Source organism: Tamandua tetradactyla, chromosome 5 (assembly GCF_023851605.1).
Source record: "Tamandua tetradactyla isolate mTamTet1 chromosome 5, mTamTet1.pri, whole genome shotgun sequence".
Lineage (NCBI taxonomy): Eukaryota > Metazoa > Chordata > Mammalia > Pilosa > Myrmecophagidae > Tamandua > Tamandua tetradactyla.
The window spans coordinates 17,100,610-17,117,251 of record NC_135331.1 but is presented as its reverse complement, the minus strand read 5'-3'; the positions used below and the strand labels follow the sequence as shown (position 1 = coordinate 17,117,251).

At 40.5% G+C, this 16,642-nt stretch overlaps 1 protein-coding gene across 8 annotated transcripts in view; it reads right to left on the bottom strand.

Moving 5' to 3' along the window:
• RNFT2 (ring finger protein, transmembrane 2) overlaps positions 1 to 16,642 on the bottom strand; it is a 96,391-nt gene that overhangs the window by 61,738 nt on the left and 18,011 nt on the right. For all 8 annotated transcript variants that reach the window (XR_013175595.1, XR_013175596.1, XR_013175597.1 and 5 more), the window contains exon 7: positions 11,256 to 11,409. Coding sequence is in view for 2 of the 8 variants with exons in the window: in XM_077159935.1 (XP_077016050.1) it covers positions 11,256 to 11,409 (154 nt within the window). In the remaining 6 variants the exon portion in view is untranslated. The remainder of the gene's footprint in view (positions 1 to 11,255; positions 11,410 to 16,642) is intronic.

Here is a 16,642-nt window from a genome sequence, read left to right as displayed (position 1 = left end):
ACTCAGCTACTCATGAGCTTTGGGCTAGTTCCTTAATCTCTCACTGCTTTCATTTTGTCCTTTGGAAAACAGATGTAAACACCACCTGCTGGGAATGTAAAATGGTGCAGCCACTGCAGAAAACAGTTCGGCAATTCCTCCAAAAGTTGCACACAGAATTACCATGTGATCTGGCAATTCCTTTCTAGGTATTCACCCTACAGAAAGAAAACAGATACTCAAACATGTGTATGCTAATGTTCATAGCAGCATTGTTCATAATGGTCAAAAAGAAGAAAGAACTTAAATGTCCATCAACTGATTGTGGACAAAATGTGGTATATACATACAAGGGAATATTACTCAGCCATACAAAGGAATGAAGTTCTGATACTTGCTACATCATAATGAACTTTGAAAACATCATACTAAGTGAAAGAAGTCAGACACAAAAGTCACATATTGTATAGTTCTACTGATATTAAATATCCAGGATAAGTAAATTCATAGAGACAGAAAACAGATAAGTGGTTTCCAGCGGCTGGGGAGAAGGTGGATGGGGAGTGACTGCTTAATGGGTATGAGGTTTCCTTTGGGGGTGATAAAAATGTCTTGGAACTAAATAGAGGTAGTGGTTATACAACATTGTGAATGTGCTAAATGCCACTGAATTGTACACTTTAAAATAACTAATGTTAATTTTTCATTATGTATATTTTACCTCAATGAAAAACAAAATAGGGCTTGCCTTGGAAGACTGATGTCAGAAGGAAATGAGTTAGAGCAGTGTCTGGAACATAGGAAAGATCAGCTGCTCCTACTGCTATCATTATTATCATAAGGTTTACAATCTTTGGCAAGTTATTTAACTCAGTCTCCTCTCTGTGAAGAGGGAAATCAACAACATCTACTCTCCCACGATTGTTACATGAGACAATGTCCATAAAGTTCTTAGTTCCACAAAAAATTCCAAGAGGATGGGGATTTCTGCCTCTTTTGCTCACTGCTGTATCCCTTACACATAGCCGGCATTTAGCAAGTATTTCTTAAATATATGAAATTGCTTAACACACTGTCTAGCTTCTGGTAATCGCTCGGTTATGTTTAGCTAAATTAGTTTGGCTGCCAGATTTCTTTGAGGCTTCTTACATGGTCTTTTCTAGCATAGAGAGGTGAGGATTATTTTACCTTGTGGATTTCTATGTCTTTGTGACAGAGGTGTTTGGACCCCTGCCAAGTATAAGCAGTCTGGGCTGAGCTGAGAATAGAATGTAAGCTTTTACAATTGCTACAACAGGAGTTGGTAAGAATTGGTATAACTGGCTAGACCATCCATCCATCCACCCACTTGCCTCCCCATATGTTTACCTATCTGTTCATCCACCCAAACATATTAAATACATATACAACAAATATTTCTAAGTGCATATCAGATGCTGGAAATCCATCAACAAACAAGCTACAGGCATTCGTTTCTTACAGAGGTTATAATCAAAGACAATTAAATGACCAATTACAATCAGGGTGGTGAGTTTAAGAGTAAGGAAAGTATGGGGTGCTGTGGGAGTCCTCAGTAGAGGCATCATCCCTAGGTTGAAGGGACAGAGAAGGTTTCTAAGAAGCAGTGGCCTACTGAAGGAGCAGGAGTTAGTTAAGACATGAGATGGGGAAGGTGTTTAAGGCACAGGATCAGCAGGTGCAGTGGGCTGGACAGCAGAGCATGCAGCTAACTCTGGAAGCTGGGTGGCCTTGGGCAAGTTACTCAACATCTCAGTGCCTCATTGTCCCATCTGGAACATGGTATAAAAAGAATATCCAGAGAGACTTTTGGGAAGATGGCCAAATAGTTAGTTCAAGATTAGCCCTGCTCCATGGAAAAGTTAGAGAAGGGATAGGAGGGTGACTAAGGTGGCAATTCAGGAGTGTGGTTGACTTGGGAGGGCCTTCTGCACCACATGGGGCAGCCCTGGCTGCAGAGTCTGAGGAATTGAGAGGTAGAAAGCTGGAGACTAGTGCGGAGGCGTGGAGGCATAGAGGTGCAGAGGAGAGGGAGTGCACAGACGGGAGACCGGGACTAGGAAGTAAGCCAGGCTGCGTTCCTTGGGTGCGCTACCCTCACCAGCACAGTCTCATGGCCAGCAACTCAACCCACACCCTACTGCACCCAAACCCCATCACCCACTCCCATTCCCTGCACTCCAGGCACCCCCACCCCACCAGCCCCACACCCCCACTCCAAGTGCAGCCCAACCCACCTCTCCTGCACCCTCCCGAGCACTTCCTCCCACTCCGTGCTCCCTGCAGGCTGTCGCCACCGTATAAAGGTTGCGGGCACTAACCTCCATACCTGGGCTACCCCTGCCTCACTACCCCCATAATGTTGCACAGCCTCACTCTGCCCTGCCTGAGCTCTGCACATCTAGTTATGGCACTCCCAGGCCTGCGCATACACAGGGGTCCCCAATCATGTCATTCAGCTCTGGGAACCATACTTTACCTGCAGTCCTAGAACCGTGCATGTGCACAGCCCTCAACCTCACTTCTGAGCTCTGAGAAAGTGCTGACCTGCACAGCTGGGTCACATCTGCCCCCAATCCACGAAGGCATAATGCTGATCTGCTACCATAGCTCTGTGCATGCGCACAAAGGGCCCCATGCCTTAGACCAGCGCATACCAAGGTTATGACAATCCCCACTGGTGCACCCTCACAGCTGCATCCTCCCTGGCCGCTGGGTGCCCACGTTCACAAGCATCAGTATAACATCCCCAATCTGTGCCTATACCTGCCCTGAAACAAATCACCGCACTGAGTGCCCCAACCCATGCCCTGCTCCCTGCTGTACAATCATCCCACAGATACAAAGCCTTAGACCACTGAAAGAAATCAACTCCCAAAGTAAATCAATCAAGATATTTACATGCCACGAAAACAGCAGAAGATCACTAAGCATATCACAATGCAGACAGATATTGCCCTAATCTAATGACTAAATTAAAACACCAGAGGAGACACAGATGATGGAACTAATCTAAGATGTTCATACAACTCTATTTAATAAATAAGAGGGATAGCAAATGACATGAAGGAAATCAAGAAGACAACAGAAGAGCATAAAGAGGAATCTGAAAGAATAAATAGAAAAATAGCAGATATCACAGAGATTAAAGACTCTGTTGACCAAATAAAAAACATGCTAGAGGTATACCACACCAGATTGAAGAGACAGAGTAAGAATAAGTAATATAGAGGACAGGATAATTGACTTTGAAGACTCAAAAGAGCAAATGGCAAAAAAGATGGAAAAAACTGAATGGGAACTCAGGGAAATGACAGACAAAACAAAGTGCACAAATATAAGAATCAATGGTGTCCCAGAAGGAGAAGAGAGGAGTAAAGGGCTAGGAAGGGTAGCTGAGGATATAATGGGGAAAAACTTCCCAACCCTCATAAAGGACATAAATATACAAGTCACAGAAGTCCAACAAACTCCAAACAGAATAAATCCAAATAAGCCTTCCCCAAGGCACAAACTAATCAATCTGTTCAATGTTGAAGAGAAGCAGAAAATCCTGAAAGCGGCAAGAGAAAAACAATCTACTACATGCAAGGGAAATCAAATAAAACTGAGTTCAGACTACTCAACTAGCCCCCTGGAGGTCAGAAGGCAGTGGTATGATATGCTGAAGATCCTGAAAGAGAAAGATGTTCAGCCAAGAATTCTGTACCCAGCCAAACTGTTCTTCAAAACTGAGGGAGAGATTAAAGTTTTCACAAACAAAGAAGTTCTGAAAGAATTTGTCAACAAGAGACCAGCCCTACAAGAAATACTAAAAGGAGTTCTGCCGGCTAAAAAAAAAGACAGGAAAGGGAGGCCTGGAGGAGGGTACAGAATTGAAGAGTAACACTAAGGGTAATTTAAAGAATACAAAGAGAAAGGGGGAAAAGAATATACAGATCTGATAAATAAAATTAAAAAGTTAAGATGGTGGAATCAAGAATTGCATTTTCAGTAATAACTTTGAATGTTAATGTACTATATTACCAATTTTAAAGATACAGATTGGCAGAATGGATTAACAAACATAATCCAGCTGTATGCTGCTTACAAGAGACTCGTTTTAGACACAAGGATACAAATAGGTTAAAAGCGAAAAGATGGAAAAGATTTTCCATGCAAGTTGTAGCCAAAAGAAAGCAGGAGTAGCTATACCAATATCAGACAAAATAGACTTTAAATGTAAAGACGTCATAAGAGACAAAGAAGGACACTATGGACTAATTAAAGGGTCAGTTCACCAAGAAAATATAACAAAATGTTTATGCTACCAATCAAGGAGCTCCAAAGTACATGAGACAGACATTGGCAAAACTGAAGGGAGTGACAGATGTTTCAGCAATGATAGCAGGAGGCTTCAATATACCACTCTCCTCTATAGATAGAACAACCAAACAGAACACCAAAAAGAAATGAGTTAAATAACTTGATAAGTGAATTAGACCTAACAGACATATATAGGTCATTGCACCCCAAAGCATAAGGTTATACATTCTCATTCTTCTCCACAGCTCCTGAAACATTCTCCAGGATATATCATATGCTGGGGCACAAGACAGTTCTTTATAAATTTAAAAACACTGAAATTATTCAAAGCACTTTCTCTGATCACAATGGGATGATGCTGGATCTCAATAATCATCAAAGAATGAGAGTGTTCCAACACACTCTTAAACAACCAGTGGGTCAAAGAAGAAATTGCTAGAGAAATCAGCAGCTATCTGGAGATGAATGAAAATAAGAATACAACTCATCAGAACTTATGGGATGTGAGAAACTCTGTGCTGAGAGGGAAATTTATTGCCCTAAATGCCTATATTAAAAAACAAGAAAGAGCAAAAATTGAGGAGTTAACAGCACACCTGGAAGAACTTGAGAAAGAACAGCAAACTAACCCCAAAGGAAATAGGAGAAGAGAAATAACAAACATTAAAGCAGAGATAAATCAATGAGAGAACAAAAGAACAACAGAAAAAAATCAATAAAACTAAAAGTTCATTGTTTAAGAAAATAAAGTTGATGGGTCACTAGCAAGACTGACAAAGAACAAAAGAGAGAGGATGCAAAGAAACAAAATCAGAAATGAGAAGGGGTGCATTACCACAGATCCTGAAGAAATAAAAGAAATCACAAGAGGATACTATGAACAACTATAAGCCAACAAACTAGACAACTTAGATGAAATGGACACAAAAACAAGCTACACTGACTCAGGAAGAAATAGAAGATCTCAACAAACCAATCACAAGTAAAGAGATTCAATCAGTCATCAAAAATCTTCCTACAAAGAAAAGCCCAGGGCCAGATGAATTTTGTCAAACATTCCATAAAGAACTAACACCAATCTGCTCAAACTTTTCCAAAAAATTGAGGAAAAATGAAATCTACCTAACTCATTTTATGACACTAATATCATTTTAATACCCAAAACCAGGTAAAGATGCTATAAGAAGGGAAAACTACAGGTCAATCTCCCTAATGAACATAGATGCAAAAATTCTCAATAAAATATTAGCAAACCAAATCCAACAACACATTATAGAATTATACACCATGACCAAGTGGGGTTTATACCAGGAATGCAAGGATGTTCAATATAAGAAAATCAGTTAATGTAATACAGCACATTAACAAATCAAAAGGTAAAATTCATATGATCATCTCAATTGATGCTGAAAAGGCATTCAAATAAATTCAATATCCTTTTCTGATAAAAACACTCCAAAAGATAGAAATCAAAGGTAACTACCTCAATACTGATAAACGGAATATATGGAAAACAGAGGCCAGCATTGTACGCAATAGAGAGAGACTGAAAGCTTTTCCCCTAAGATCAGGAACAAGACAAGGATGCCCACTGTCACCACTATTATTCAACATTGTGCTAGAAGTTCTAGCTAGAGCAATCAGGTAGGACAAAGAAATGAAAGGCATCCAGATTGGGAAGGAAGAAGTAAAACTCTCATTATTTGCAGATGATATGATTCGATACTTGGAAGATTCTAAGAAATCTACAGCAAAGTTACTTAAGCTAATAAACAAATTCAGCAAGGTGGTGGGATATAAAATTAACATTTCTATACACAAGCAATGACCCGAGAAGTCAGTTAAGGAATAAATTCCATTCAAAACAGCAACTAAAAGAATCAAGTACACAGAAAACTACAAAACATTGCTAAAAGAAATCGAAGGAGATCTAAATAGGTGGAAAGACATTCCCTGCTCATGGATAGGAAGGCTGAATATAGTTAAGATGTCAATTCTCCCCAAACTGATCTACAGATTCAACACAGTACCAATCAAAATTACAACAACCTACTTTGAAGATTTCGAAAAGCTAATTACCAAATTCATCTGGAAGGGAAAGAGACCCCAAATAGCTAAAAGCCTCCTAAAAAAAGAAGAACAAAGGGGGACAATTTACACTCCCTGACTTTAAAAACTATTAGAAAGCCATGGTGGTCAAAACAGCATGGTACTGGCACAAAAGTAGAAGCATTGACCAATGGAATTGAATTGATGGTGCAGAAATAGGCCACCAAATCTACAGTCAACTGATTTTTGACAAGGCCCCCAAATCCTCTGAACGGGGACAAAACAGTCTTTTCAATAACTGGGGATGGAGGAACTGGATATTAATAGCCAAGAGAATGAAAGAGGACCCCTATCTTACACCCTACATAAAAATTAACTCAAAATGGATCAAACACCTAAATATAAGAACTAGCACCACAAAACTTCTAGAAGAAAATGTAGGGAAACATCTTCAAGACTTAGTAACAAGAGATAGCTTCCTAAACTTTACACCCAAAGCACAAGCAACAAATGAAAAAACAGATAAATGGGAACTCCTCAAAATTAAATGCTTCTGCACTTCAAAAGACTTTGCCAAAAAGGTGAAGAGAGAGCCAACTCAATGGGAGAAAATATTTGGAAATCATACATCAGACAAAGGTTTGATTTCCTGTATATACAAAGAAATCATACAAGCCAACAACAAAAGAACAAACAACCCAATTATAAAATGGGCTAAAGGTATGAATAGGCATTTTTCTGAAGAGCAAATACAGATGGCTGAAAACCAGATGAAGGGATACTCTTTTTGGTTGGCTATAAGGGAAATGCAGATCAAGACTACAATGAGATACCACCTCACACCTATAAGACCGGCTGCTATTAAACAAACAGGAAACTATAAACGTTGGAGAAGAAGTGGAGAAACTGGGACACATACACTGCTGGAAGAAATGTATAATGGTGCAGCCACTATGGAAGACTGTTTGGCAGTTCCTTAGGAAACTAAATATCGAGTTGCCCTATGACCCAGCAATAGCACTGCTTGGTATAAACCCAGAAGAGCTGAAAGCAATGACACAAACAGACATTTGCACACCGATGTTCACAGCAGCATTATTCCCAATCGCCAAAAGATGGAAACAAAGCAAATGCCCATCAACAGACAAGTGGATCAACAAAATGTGGTATATACACATGATGGAATATTATGTAGCAGTAAGACAAAATGACGCCCTAAAACATGGCAAGATGGATGAGCCTTGAGGACATAATGCCGAGTGAAATTAGCTAGACACAAAAGGATAGACACTGTATGATTCCACTTTTATGACCAGCATAAAGGTATAATCAGAGGCTTATAATACAGAATATGAGGGACTTAGAGAAAGATAGAAGCTAGAGATGGGGGAACCATTAGCTAATGAGGTTGAATTCCAATGTAAGGGAATAGATAGGACTGAAGGTTGTTCTCTAGTGGGTCTATTGCCATACTGAAGATGAACAAGATTGAAAGCAGTCGTATAGACCTACACGTCCCACTGATTCACACTAGAAATATGAATAGGTTCTCGCAAGAATTACTTCAAAGATACGATTCTTGTACAAAGAGAGTTTAAATCCAGGTACAGGGGGAAAATTGCTATTGCATGGTGTGAGCTATGTTCAAAAGGAAACCATCAGCACTACCACAGCAACAGCAGAGGTAAATAATGGGGGTAGGGCAAGAGTTAAGAGGAGGTTTAGATTTCCTATCTGGTGAGGGTATGTTTATTGGTTTTCTTTCTCTTGGGAACAATGAAATTATCTAAAATTGAGAATGTTGATAGACTGTGGACTTTGGGCCCTCTACATATGCCCAATGAATGCAGGTGGCTGAAGGATGCACTGATGGAGAAGCAGATTGGCGAACGATGGTGTATACTTATGAACGAAGGTTGTGCTGCTACAAAAAGGAATAAAGTCGTGAGGCATGCAATGATGTGAATGAATGAACATGTGGGACATTTGAGGAGACAGCATAAGCCAGAAACAAAAAACAACAATGGTATGGTCAGCTTTACAAAATGCTTACAAGAAAACAGGGGCCTAGATTGTAAGCTTTTAGAGCAGACACATAAGTCTGGAGTGACGATTATTATTTCTGGATTTTGAGAGGCTATTTTATATACATAACCTGATATTTAGAGATAAGAATGACTGAAAACGTTGGGGTTAAAGTAATTCAGAACATAGGGGTAAGGAAGACAGTGTCTATATTCTAGAACCACACATACTCTTTGAGACCTGGAAGAAAGGTTTATTTGGTCTGGAACTGAAATTTTCTGTAGTGCGTAACCTAATTCAACCTATCTGTACAGCTCATTTAAGCAAGTGAAAACAGAGGAAGCACAGAATAAGAAAGAGGTCCTTTAATCCTGTATAGATTATTGTAATGCCTGGAAACATCTTAGTGTATATTAAGCAGATAATCAAAAAGTATTGGCAAAGTCCCCTGAGGGAGGGGAGAAAGACTATCAAATTATTAAACCATCAGGGGAATCCCAATACTGTGTCAAACTTCAGGGACACCCAAAACAATAGGCCATGCCCTCGATCATGAAGCTTACTCTTGTGAAGCTTACATAGGTAGAGGAGAAGCTTAGACTACCTATAGGCATGCCTAAAAGATACTTCTGGAGGATCTCTTTTGTTGCTCAGATGTGGCCTCAAGTCTCTCTAAGCCCAACTCTACAAGTGAAATCATTGCCCTCCCCCCTCCATGGGTAATGACATCCAGGGGTGAAAGCCTCCCTGGTGATATGGGAGGTGACTCCCAGCGATGAATCCAGACCTGGCAGCATGGGATCAACAATTCCATACTGACCAAAAGGGGGAAAAGAAGTATAATTAATCAAGTTAAAGTATCAGTGGCAGAGAGAGTTCAAATAGAGTCGAGAGGCTACTCGGGAGGTTGCTCTTATGCAAGCTTCAGTTAGAACCTTGCTACCTATCATCACCTGCCAACCCCCAACCAGGACCATTCCAGCCGATCCTAAAGAACACCTAGGGCAATTTATAAGACCCCAGAACGGTTCCATGTACTAGAGTAACTTCCAGAAACCTACAACCTCCAGATGGGTCCCCGGTTCAGATAAGTCCTGAAACCTAGCCCAGCTTCGCCAGAACATCAGATAGTTCCATTTTACTACCCCATTTTAGTGACAAACACTTCCAATATGAAAAATTTAGAATTGCTATAGCCCGAACACCACTAAAGAGAGGAATGGAAAGATCAAAGGTGATGGTGGAGTTATACAGAGAAGACAGGATTTAACAAATGAATATGAATGCTGAATCATTAACTTGGTATCTCTTTTAGTCTCCAGTATTTTAGAGCAGCTAGCAGTAAAAACCTAAAATTGTGACATTGTTACCAAAGTCAAACTCTGAAATATATTCTACAACTAACTGTTGTGCTGTGCTTTGAAATTTATAGCTTTTTTGTATCTATGTTATTTTCCACAACAAAGAAGGAAAAAAAAGTCGATTGTGACGATAAAAAAATATTTAAGCCCTCTAGCCTCCTATATTCTGGAGCAGCTAGAAGGATAAATATGAGAGGATCATATGGTAGCCCATGGCAAATTCTGGGATCTGTTCTGTGACTACTTGTGAAGAGTCCTTTGAAAACTATTGCTTTTTTATTTCTTTGCTTTGTAAATATGTTATGCTACACAATAAAAAAATTAAAAATAAAAAAAAAGAAAGTAGGTGAGAGAGTGAAAAAGAAAAAACTGAGAACATTTTGAGCTGTAACTCTTCCCCAAATATATTTGTTTGTTTTAAGGCAGATGTTCTATCTAAAGCAACAATAAAATATCTATCAGTGAAAAAGATACTTGAATAACACAAGTATTTTTAATTTTCTAGCTAGATGGGGAACTTGTGAGCAGGGGCTGTTTCTTTTTTCTTTGTAATTACAGTGCTGAAGATGATGCCTGTCACTTAAGACATTTAAAAACGTGGAATTAATGTAATTTTATATATCATACTTAATATCAACAACCTAGTTTAATTAGAACAGAGGGTTTTATGTATGCTAATAAGTTATTATTCTTTAAAAAAAATAAAGAAATAAATAAAAGAAAAAAAAAGATCAATGGCTAATTCTAACCCACTCTTCTACCAACCAACGCCTGGGACAAATTCTAAGTTTCCTGAATTTAAAGAAATGGTTGCTTAAAAAAAAAGAAAAGAAATAGCTGCTTTTTCAGAATGGAAAGCAGGTATCCTCAGAGATTCTTTAGTCTGTCTGCCTCTGTCCAAATTTCATGCTTCTAAACCTGCAGGGACAGTGGCGACAGGACTGGACCTGCTCAGCCCTCTGAATTACATGGTTATTCCCCAAGACCTCTTCATCTAAAGGCCTGCCTGCAGGTCTTTCCCTACAGCACACTGCAAAGTGTCATTGCCACCTCTTCTCACTCCTGTGTCCAGGACAGACATCACTTATCGATCATGGAGCTCTTTCCTTCCAAGCTTCTTGTACCCTTTCCAAAGCATGTTCCTGGACGCCACTAAGGGTCAAATCTACTGGGGTCCTCCTTCCCCTACAGGAAGCAGAACCCAGAGCATTTTGACATATTTCTTCCCTCTCTAAGGTGAAATTTAGATGAAAGTCACATCAAGGACAGATTTCAACAGTGAAACTTAGGAACTACTTTTGGAGAATAGAGGAGTGACAAGGTGGTGACAATGAGCCACGTCCAGCTTGATGCAACTATAAGAGGAGGGTAACCGGACCTACTTGTTCAGGATTTGTTTATCTTATATGCTGACACCAACTGTGCCCATTCCCACTCTTTCTTCCTCCAGCAGGTGCTCTAAGTCCCCTGCACGATCGGTGTAATAGGGGCTACCTGGTGGCTACAACCACTTTCTACCTTGGACTTGACGGCCAGGATGATCTTGGGCAGGGCCACAATGAGGCACTTGAGGGCGATGGTGATGTACTTCAACACAAAGTCAGAGATCCCCACGATCCACAGCAGGTCAAAGAAGTCCAGCATCTCCAGGTTGGGCTTCAGGAATATGAGGCTGGGAGAAAAGATTTACAGTTAGGGAGCTTACTTAGGGCATGGCCCTGAGCAGATCTTCCTCCTTACTCAGAGTCTTGCCTATCACACCTGTAGAAAGGTATGGTCAGACACCAGCATCCTGTTCCTACATCTGCAACTACCCTGCTATGTGGGTCTTAACCTCTTTGAGCTTCAGTTCACCTGAAGGGTAAATGACAAGATTGACTTGAAGCATTGTTAAGGTCCCTTCCAGTTTTATGGGTCCCATGACAAGTTTCACAAGAGAAAAAAAGGAGGAAAGGAAATTGATGTGCCAGGCACCGTGCTAAGCTCTTCACTCAGGGTATTGCATTGGATCCTCCCAACAGCCCTGGGCTCTATAAATGAGGCACTAAGGCTTGGAAAGGGGGATTAAGCTGTCCAAGGCTACACTCCATGATAAGCACAAGGGCGTTTAGTGTCAGGAAGATTGGAATTTAGGTTTCTCCATTTTTTTCACTGCCTGACACTGGGCAAGTCATGTCATCTTTGTAAGCCTCAGTATGCTCGTCAATGAAACAGGAATTTTCCATTCCTTAAGGTGACATTGGCAGGTTTAGATAACAGATATACACAGTCCCTGCCAGGTAGTAGGGACGATAACAGCAATGCTGCGAGGCAGGCACTGATATTCCCATCCTCCTATTCTGCAGATGAGGAAAGCAAAGCGCAGAAAGGTAAAAAAAATAGGTATAGGGACAAATAACTATCAAGGGACAGACGTGAATTTGAACCCAGATGTCGTGGCTGTGGTTTGTGTTATTAATCCTTAATCTATAGCAGTGCAACTCAGTGTATAAGACCCATTTTACATGTCTGTAAGCAGGAAAGTTCACCTGCCTGCCCAATTTTTAAAAAATATTTTTTTATTGTGAAATATATATACAGAAAAGTGATAAATTTCAAAGTTCAATTTGACAAGTAGTTATAGAGCAAATTTCAAAGTATAGTATGGGTTATAGTTCTGCAATTTCAGGAACTTCCTTCTGGCTGTGGTAATACACTAGAAACCAAAAAGAAATATCTATATAATGATTCAGTAGTGATAAGATCATTTGTTAATCCTAACTTCTCTGTTATAACTCCTCCCTCTCATTTGATCCTTCTCACAGTCTTCGGGGATATCTGGGCAGTGACCATTGTAACGTCTTCATGTTAAAAATGGGTGTCAACATTATGGGGTACAGGAATGGAACTGGTTGATGATCTGGGAGACACTGGTACCTCTAAGTTTCTGGGCATAGGAACAATCTGGAGGTTTAATTTGTGAAAATTAAACTTAACAAGTAAAACTTTAATGGAGTCTTAGAAAGATCCTGTCCATGGACCATACTTTGATTAAAACTGTTCTCTGCCATCTTTGAGGATGATGACATTATTTGTAATAATATTAGCCACTAAAACATCTTTGCTCCTTACACCATGCCAGCCCAACTCCACACACTTTGCATGTCTTAAGTCATCTAGTCTTCTCAAAGACTCAGAGTGGGTACTAGGAATATCCCATTTTTGGCACAGGAAATTGAAATGCTAAGAGGTGGAATCACTTGCCTATGGTGTCTCAGCTGGAAAGTAGAACTGGAATTGGAACTAGCACCACTCTGTGCTAGTCCCCTCTCCTTTTTTCCCACTGGATTGGAGACGCCAAGCCAAGACCAGCCTGAGTCCTTTTCATCCCTCTGAAGCAGGGAATGGGACATCTAGTAAAGAGCAGCTGCTTTCTAAAGTCTCTGGAAATACACTGTTGGAGTGGCTGTAAAGTGTGCAAACTGAGGCCCCCTTATTATAGCATTCTAGGAATGAATTGATCTATTTTTTACTTTTATTTAAAAAATCAATCTCTAATTATAATAAAAGTCTTTAAAGAGCTAGAGTAGGGGATAATCAATTTTAAAAAATCTATTTTGACAATCACTCACAAAACCTCTAGAGTCCTTGCTCCCTCTCAGCCCTGTCTCCATGGGATTCCTTGTGTCCATTGTCATCAGGCTGATGGGGTCCAGCGGGCTCTGTCAGTCCCACAAAGAGGGAACATAGTATATCTGGGGGATCTCTAGGCTCTTGCCACTAAGCCTTAGTCCTGGTGAGGCAGCCCCAGGTAGCGAACTTGAATCTACTCAGGATTTGGAGCTAATAACAAAAGCCACAGTTAATTCTGACACTTACCAGCTTTGTAACCTTTTGGCAAATAAATTGAACCTTTTGAACCTTCTCTAGTTTCCTCATTTGTGAAACTGGGGGTAAGATAATTCTTGCCTTTTCCACATTAAAAGGCTAATTACGAAGGTCAAATGTCACAATAAACATGAAAGTACTTGGTAAATTATGAAACATCTGACATACAATAAACTGACAATAAAACATATCAGTCCATTAAGGTTCACAGAATTCATTAGAAATAAGTGGACTTAATAATTTAGTGGTGAACGATGGTGTATACATATGATAGAATATTGTGCTGCTACAAAAAGGAATGAAGTGAGGCATGCAACATTGTGAATGAATCTGTGGGACATTTGGTGAGGCAACATAAGCACAAATATTGTATGGTCTCATTTAGAAAATACTTATAAGAAAACAGAGGCCTAGATTGTGAGCTCTTACAGCAGTCACATTCAGTCCAGAGTGGTAATTGTTATTTCTGGATTTTGAGAGGCTATTTTATATATGTATAATCTTGTATTTAGAGATAAGAATGAAGCCAGTCTTAAGGTACTAAGGTAATTCAGAATAAGGAGTAAGGAAGACATTGTCTGTATTTTAGAACTTCATCAACTCTTTGGGACCAAAGGAAGAAAGGTTTATTTTGTCCAGAACCTAAATTTTCTGTAGCATATAATTTAATTCAACCTGTCTGGATAGATCATTTAAACAATCCAAACACAGGGAGCCCAGCATAAGAATGAGAGCCTCTAGTCCTGAATAGCTTAATGTAATGCCAGGATACATTCCAGAGTATATTAAGCAGATAATCAAAAAGTATTGGCAAAGTCTCTCGAGGGATGGGAGAAAAAATATGGAACTATTAAACTTTACCACTGGGGAAACCCTGATACTGTGCCAAACATTAGGGACACCTAAGTCAATAGGCCAAGCCCTTGATCTTGAGGCTTGCTCTCATGAAGCTTATATACATGGCGGAGAAGCTTAGCCTACCAATAGGTGTGCCTAAGAGTTATTTCCAGAGGACCTCTTTTGTTGCTTAGATGTGGCCTTCCTCGCTCTCAGCTCAACTCTCCAAGTGAAACCATTGCCCTCCCTGCTACATGGGACATGACACCCAGAGATGAAAGTCTCCCTGGTGATGTAGGAAATGACTCCCAGGGATGAGCCTGGCCCTGGCACCATGGAAACAACAATGCCATCCTGACCAAAAGGGGGAAAAGAAGTGTAACTAATAAAGTATCAGTGGCTGACAGAATTCCAATAGAGTCAAGAGGCTATTCTAGAGGGCACTCTTACACAAGCTTCAGTTAGACATTGCTACCTATTATAACTTGGCAAAGCCCAACCCAAAACCAAACTTGCCAATCCTAAAGAACACCTACGGCGATAAATAAAGATTCTACAAAGGTTCCATGCACTAGGGTAACTATTGATAAACCTACAACTTCAGATGGTTCCCGGACCAGCTAAGTCCTGAAACGCAGAGGGGTCAGTACTTCCAGAACATCAACTAGTTCCATCCCCCTATCCCATATTATCGACAGCCCCTTCCAACAGGAAAAAGGTACAATGGCCATAGCCCAAATATCCCTAAAGAGTGGGAGAAAGATCAAAGGTGATTGTGGAGTTATACAGAGGAAGCAAAAAAAAAAAAACCACCCTGTGGGAAAACACTCTTGTATCCTCCCCAAACAAAACAAAGAGCAAAACCAGAAAAAGCACAAAGGCAATGAAAAAAACAAACAAACGAACAAACCTCAGCTAGCTTAATTTAACACCAACCAGTGTCTCTAAGATAGAATGGAAAATGTTAAGTCAGGTCTCTGACTAAATATGATCACAGAGGCATAACAAAGTAGACAGATGTGGAAGTCAACGAATTCAAGCCTGAGCTCATCACCAGGGAGGGACAAGAGCAGCCAAAGAAGGAGTTCAGGGTTGCAAAACTGCTTGTATCACAATGGCAGGTAATGTCAGGAGATGGGCCGATAAGCCAAATTTAGGCATGGAAGTGGGCAGCACTACAGGATACTCTCACTCTACGGCGGGGTCTGAGAGGGAGGAGGTACAGGGTAGAGTCAAAGTTGGAACAAAAGAAGGAAAGGTTTTTGGTTGGGGAAAGGGGGAAATATAAATTTATATATACATAGATGAAGCTGTCTGAGAACTTCTGAAGTACTACAGTCTAATGCTTCTCAGCTAGCCATGGTCTGGTCAGTGTAGCTGATAAGTCATGTAGTTATATACTCCTTCTACTAACTAGTGGACCCTAGTGGTGGGGATAACTGTATTGTCCTCACAGTTTCCCTGGAACAGATGCAGGCTACATTTCCCAGCCTTCTTTGTACTTAAGATGGGATTGTGTGGCTGAGTTCTGGTCAACGGGATGTGAGTGAAAGAGATGTCCACTGTTTTCAGGAAATGATATTCACCTGAAAGTGCCTGTGGGCGTCCCTGCTTTCATCTCTTCCTCCGCCAGCATGGAGGCTACATGTTCCAGATGGTATAGCTACGAGTGGAGGAGAGCGAGCCAACCTGCACCGGGTTGGGAATGATCGAGACATAAGCCACTAAGAAAGTAGGAGTGTATGGGCGGGCCACGGTGGCTCAGCAGGTAGAGTTCTCGCCTGCCATGCCGGAACCTGGGTTCTATTCCTGGTGCCCGTCCATGCAAAATAATAATAATAATAATAATAATAAAGTCGGGGTTTATCTGTTACAGCAGCATGGTTGTTAAAGAGGGAACTATGGATTGGAAAAGGAGGCGACTCAGGCCCCTGTGTGTTAAGAGAGTTGGACTTGGATTGGTGCTTATTTTCAGTAAGCTCAGAATGGTTGGCTCCTTCTGAGTAAAAGAGTAGAAGAAAGAGTCAATGGTATCTGTCTTCACTTCTGGTGGAGACGGGCAGTCAGCCACACCGAGTTCTCTCATAATGTCGCTCGGATTAAAATCCTCCACTTTGAAGGTATAATTAGTGAGGCTGATGTTAAATCTTTGGTTCCTAGAGTAAACAAAAGTGGATCTCAACCCAGGCTGTGCAAGAGAA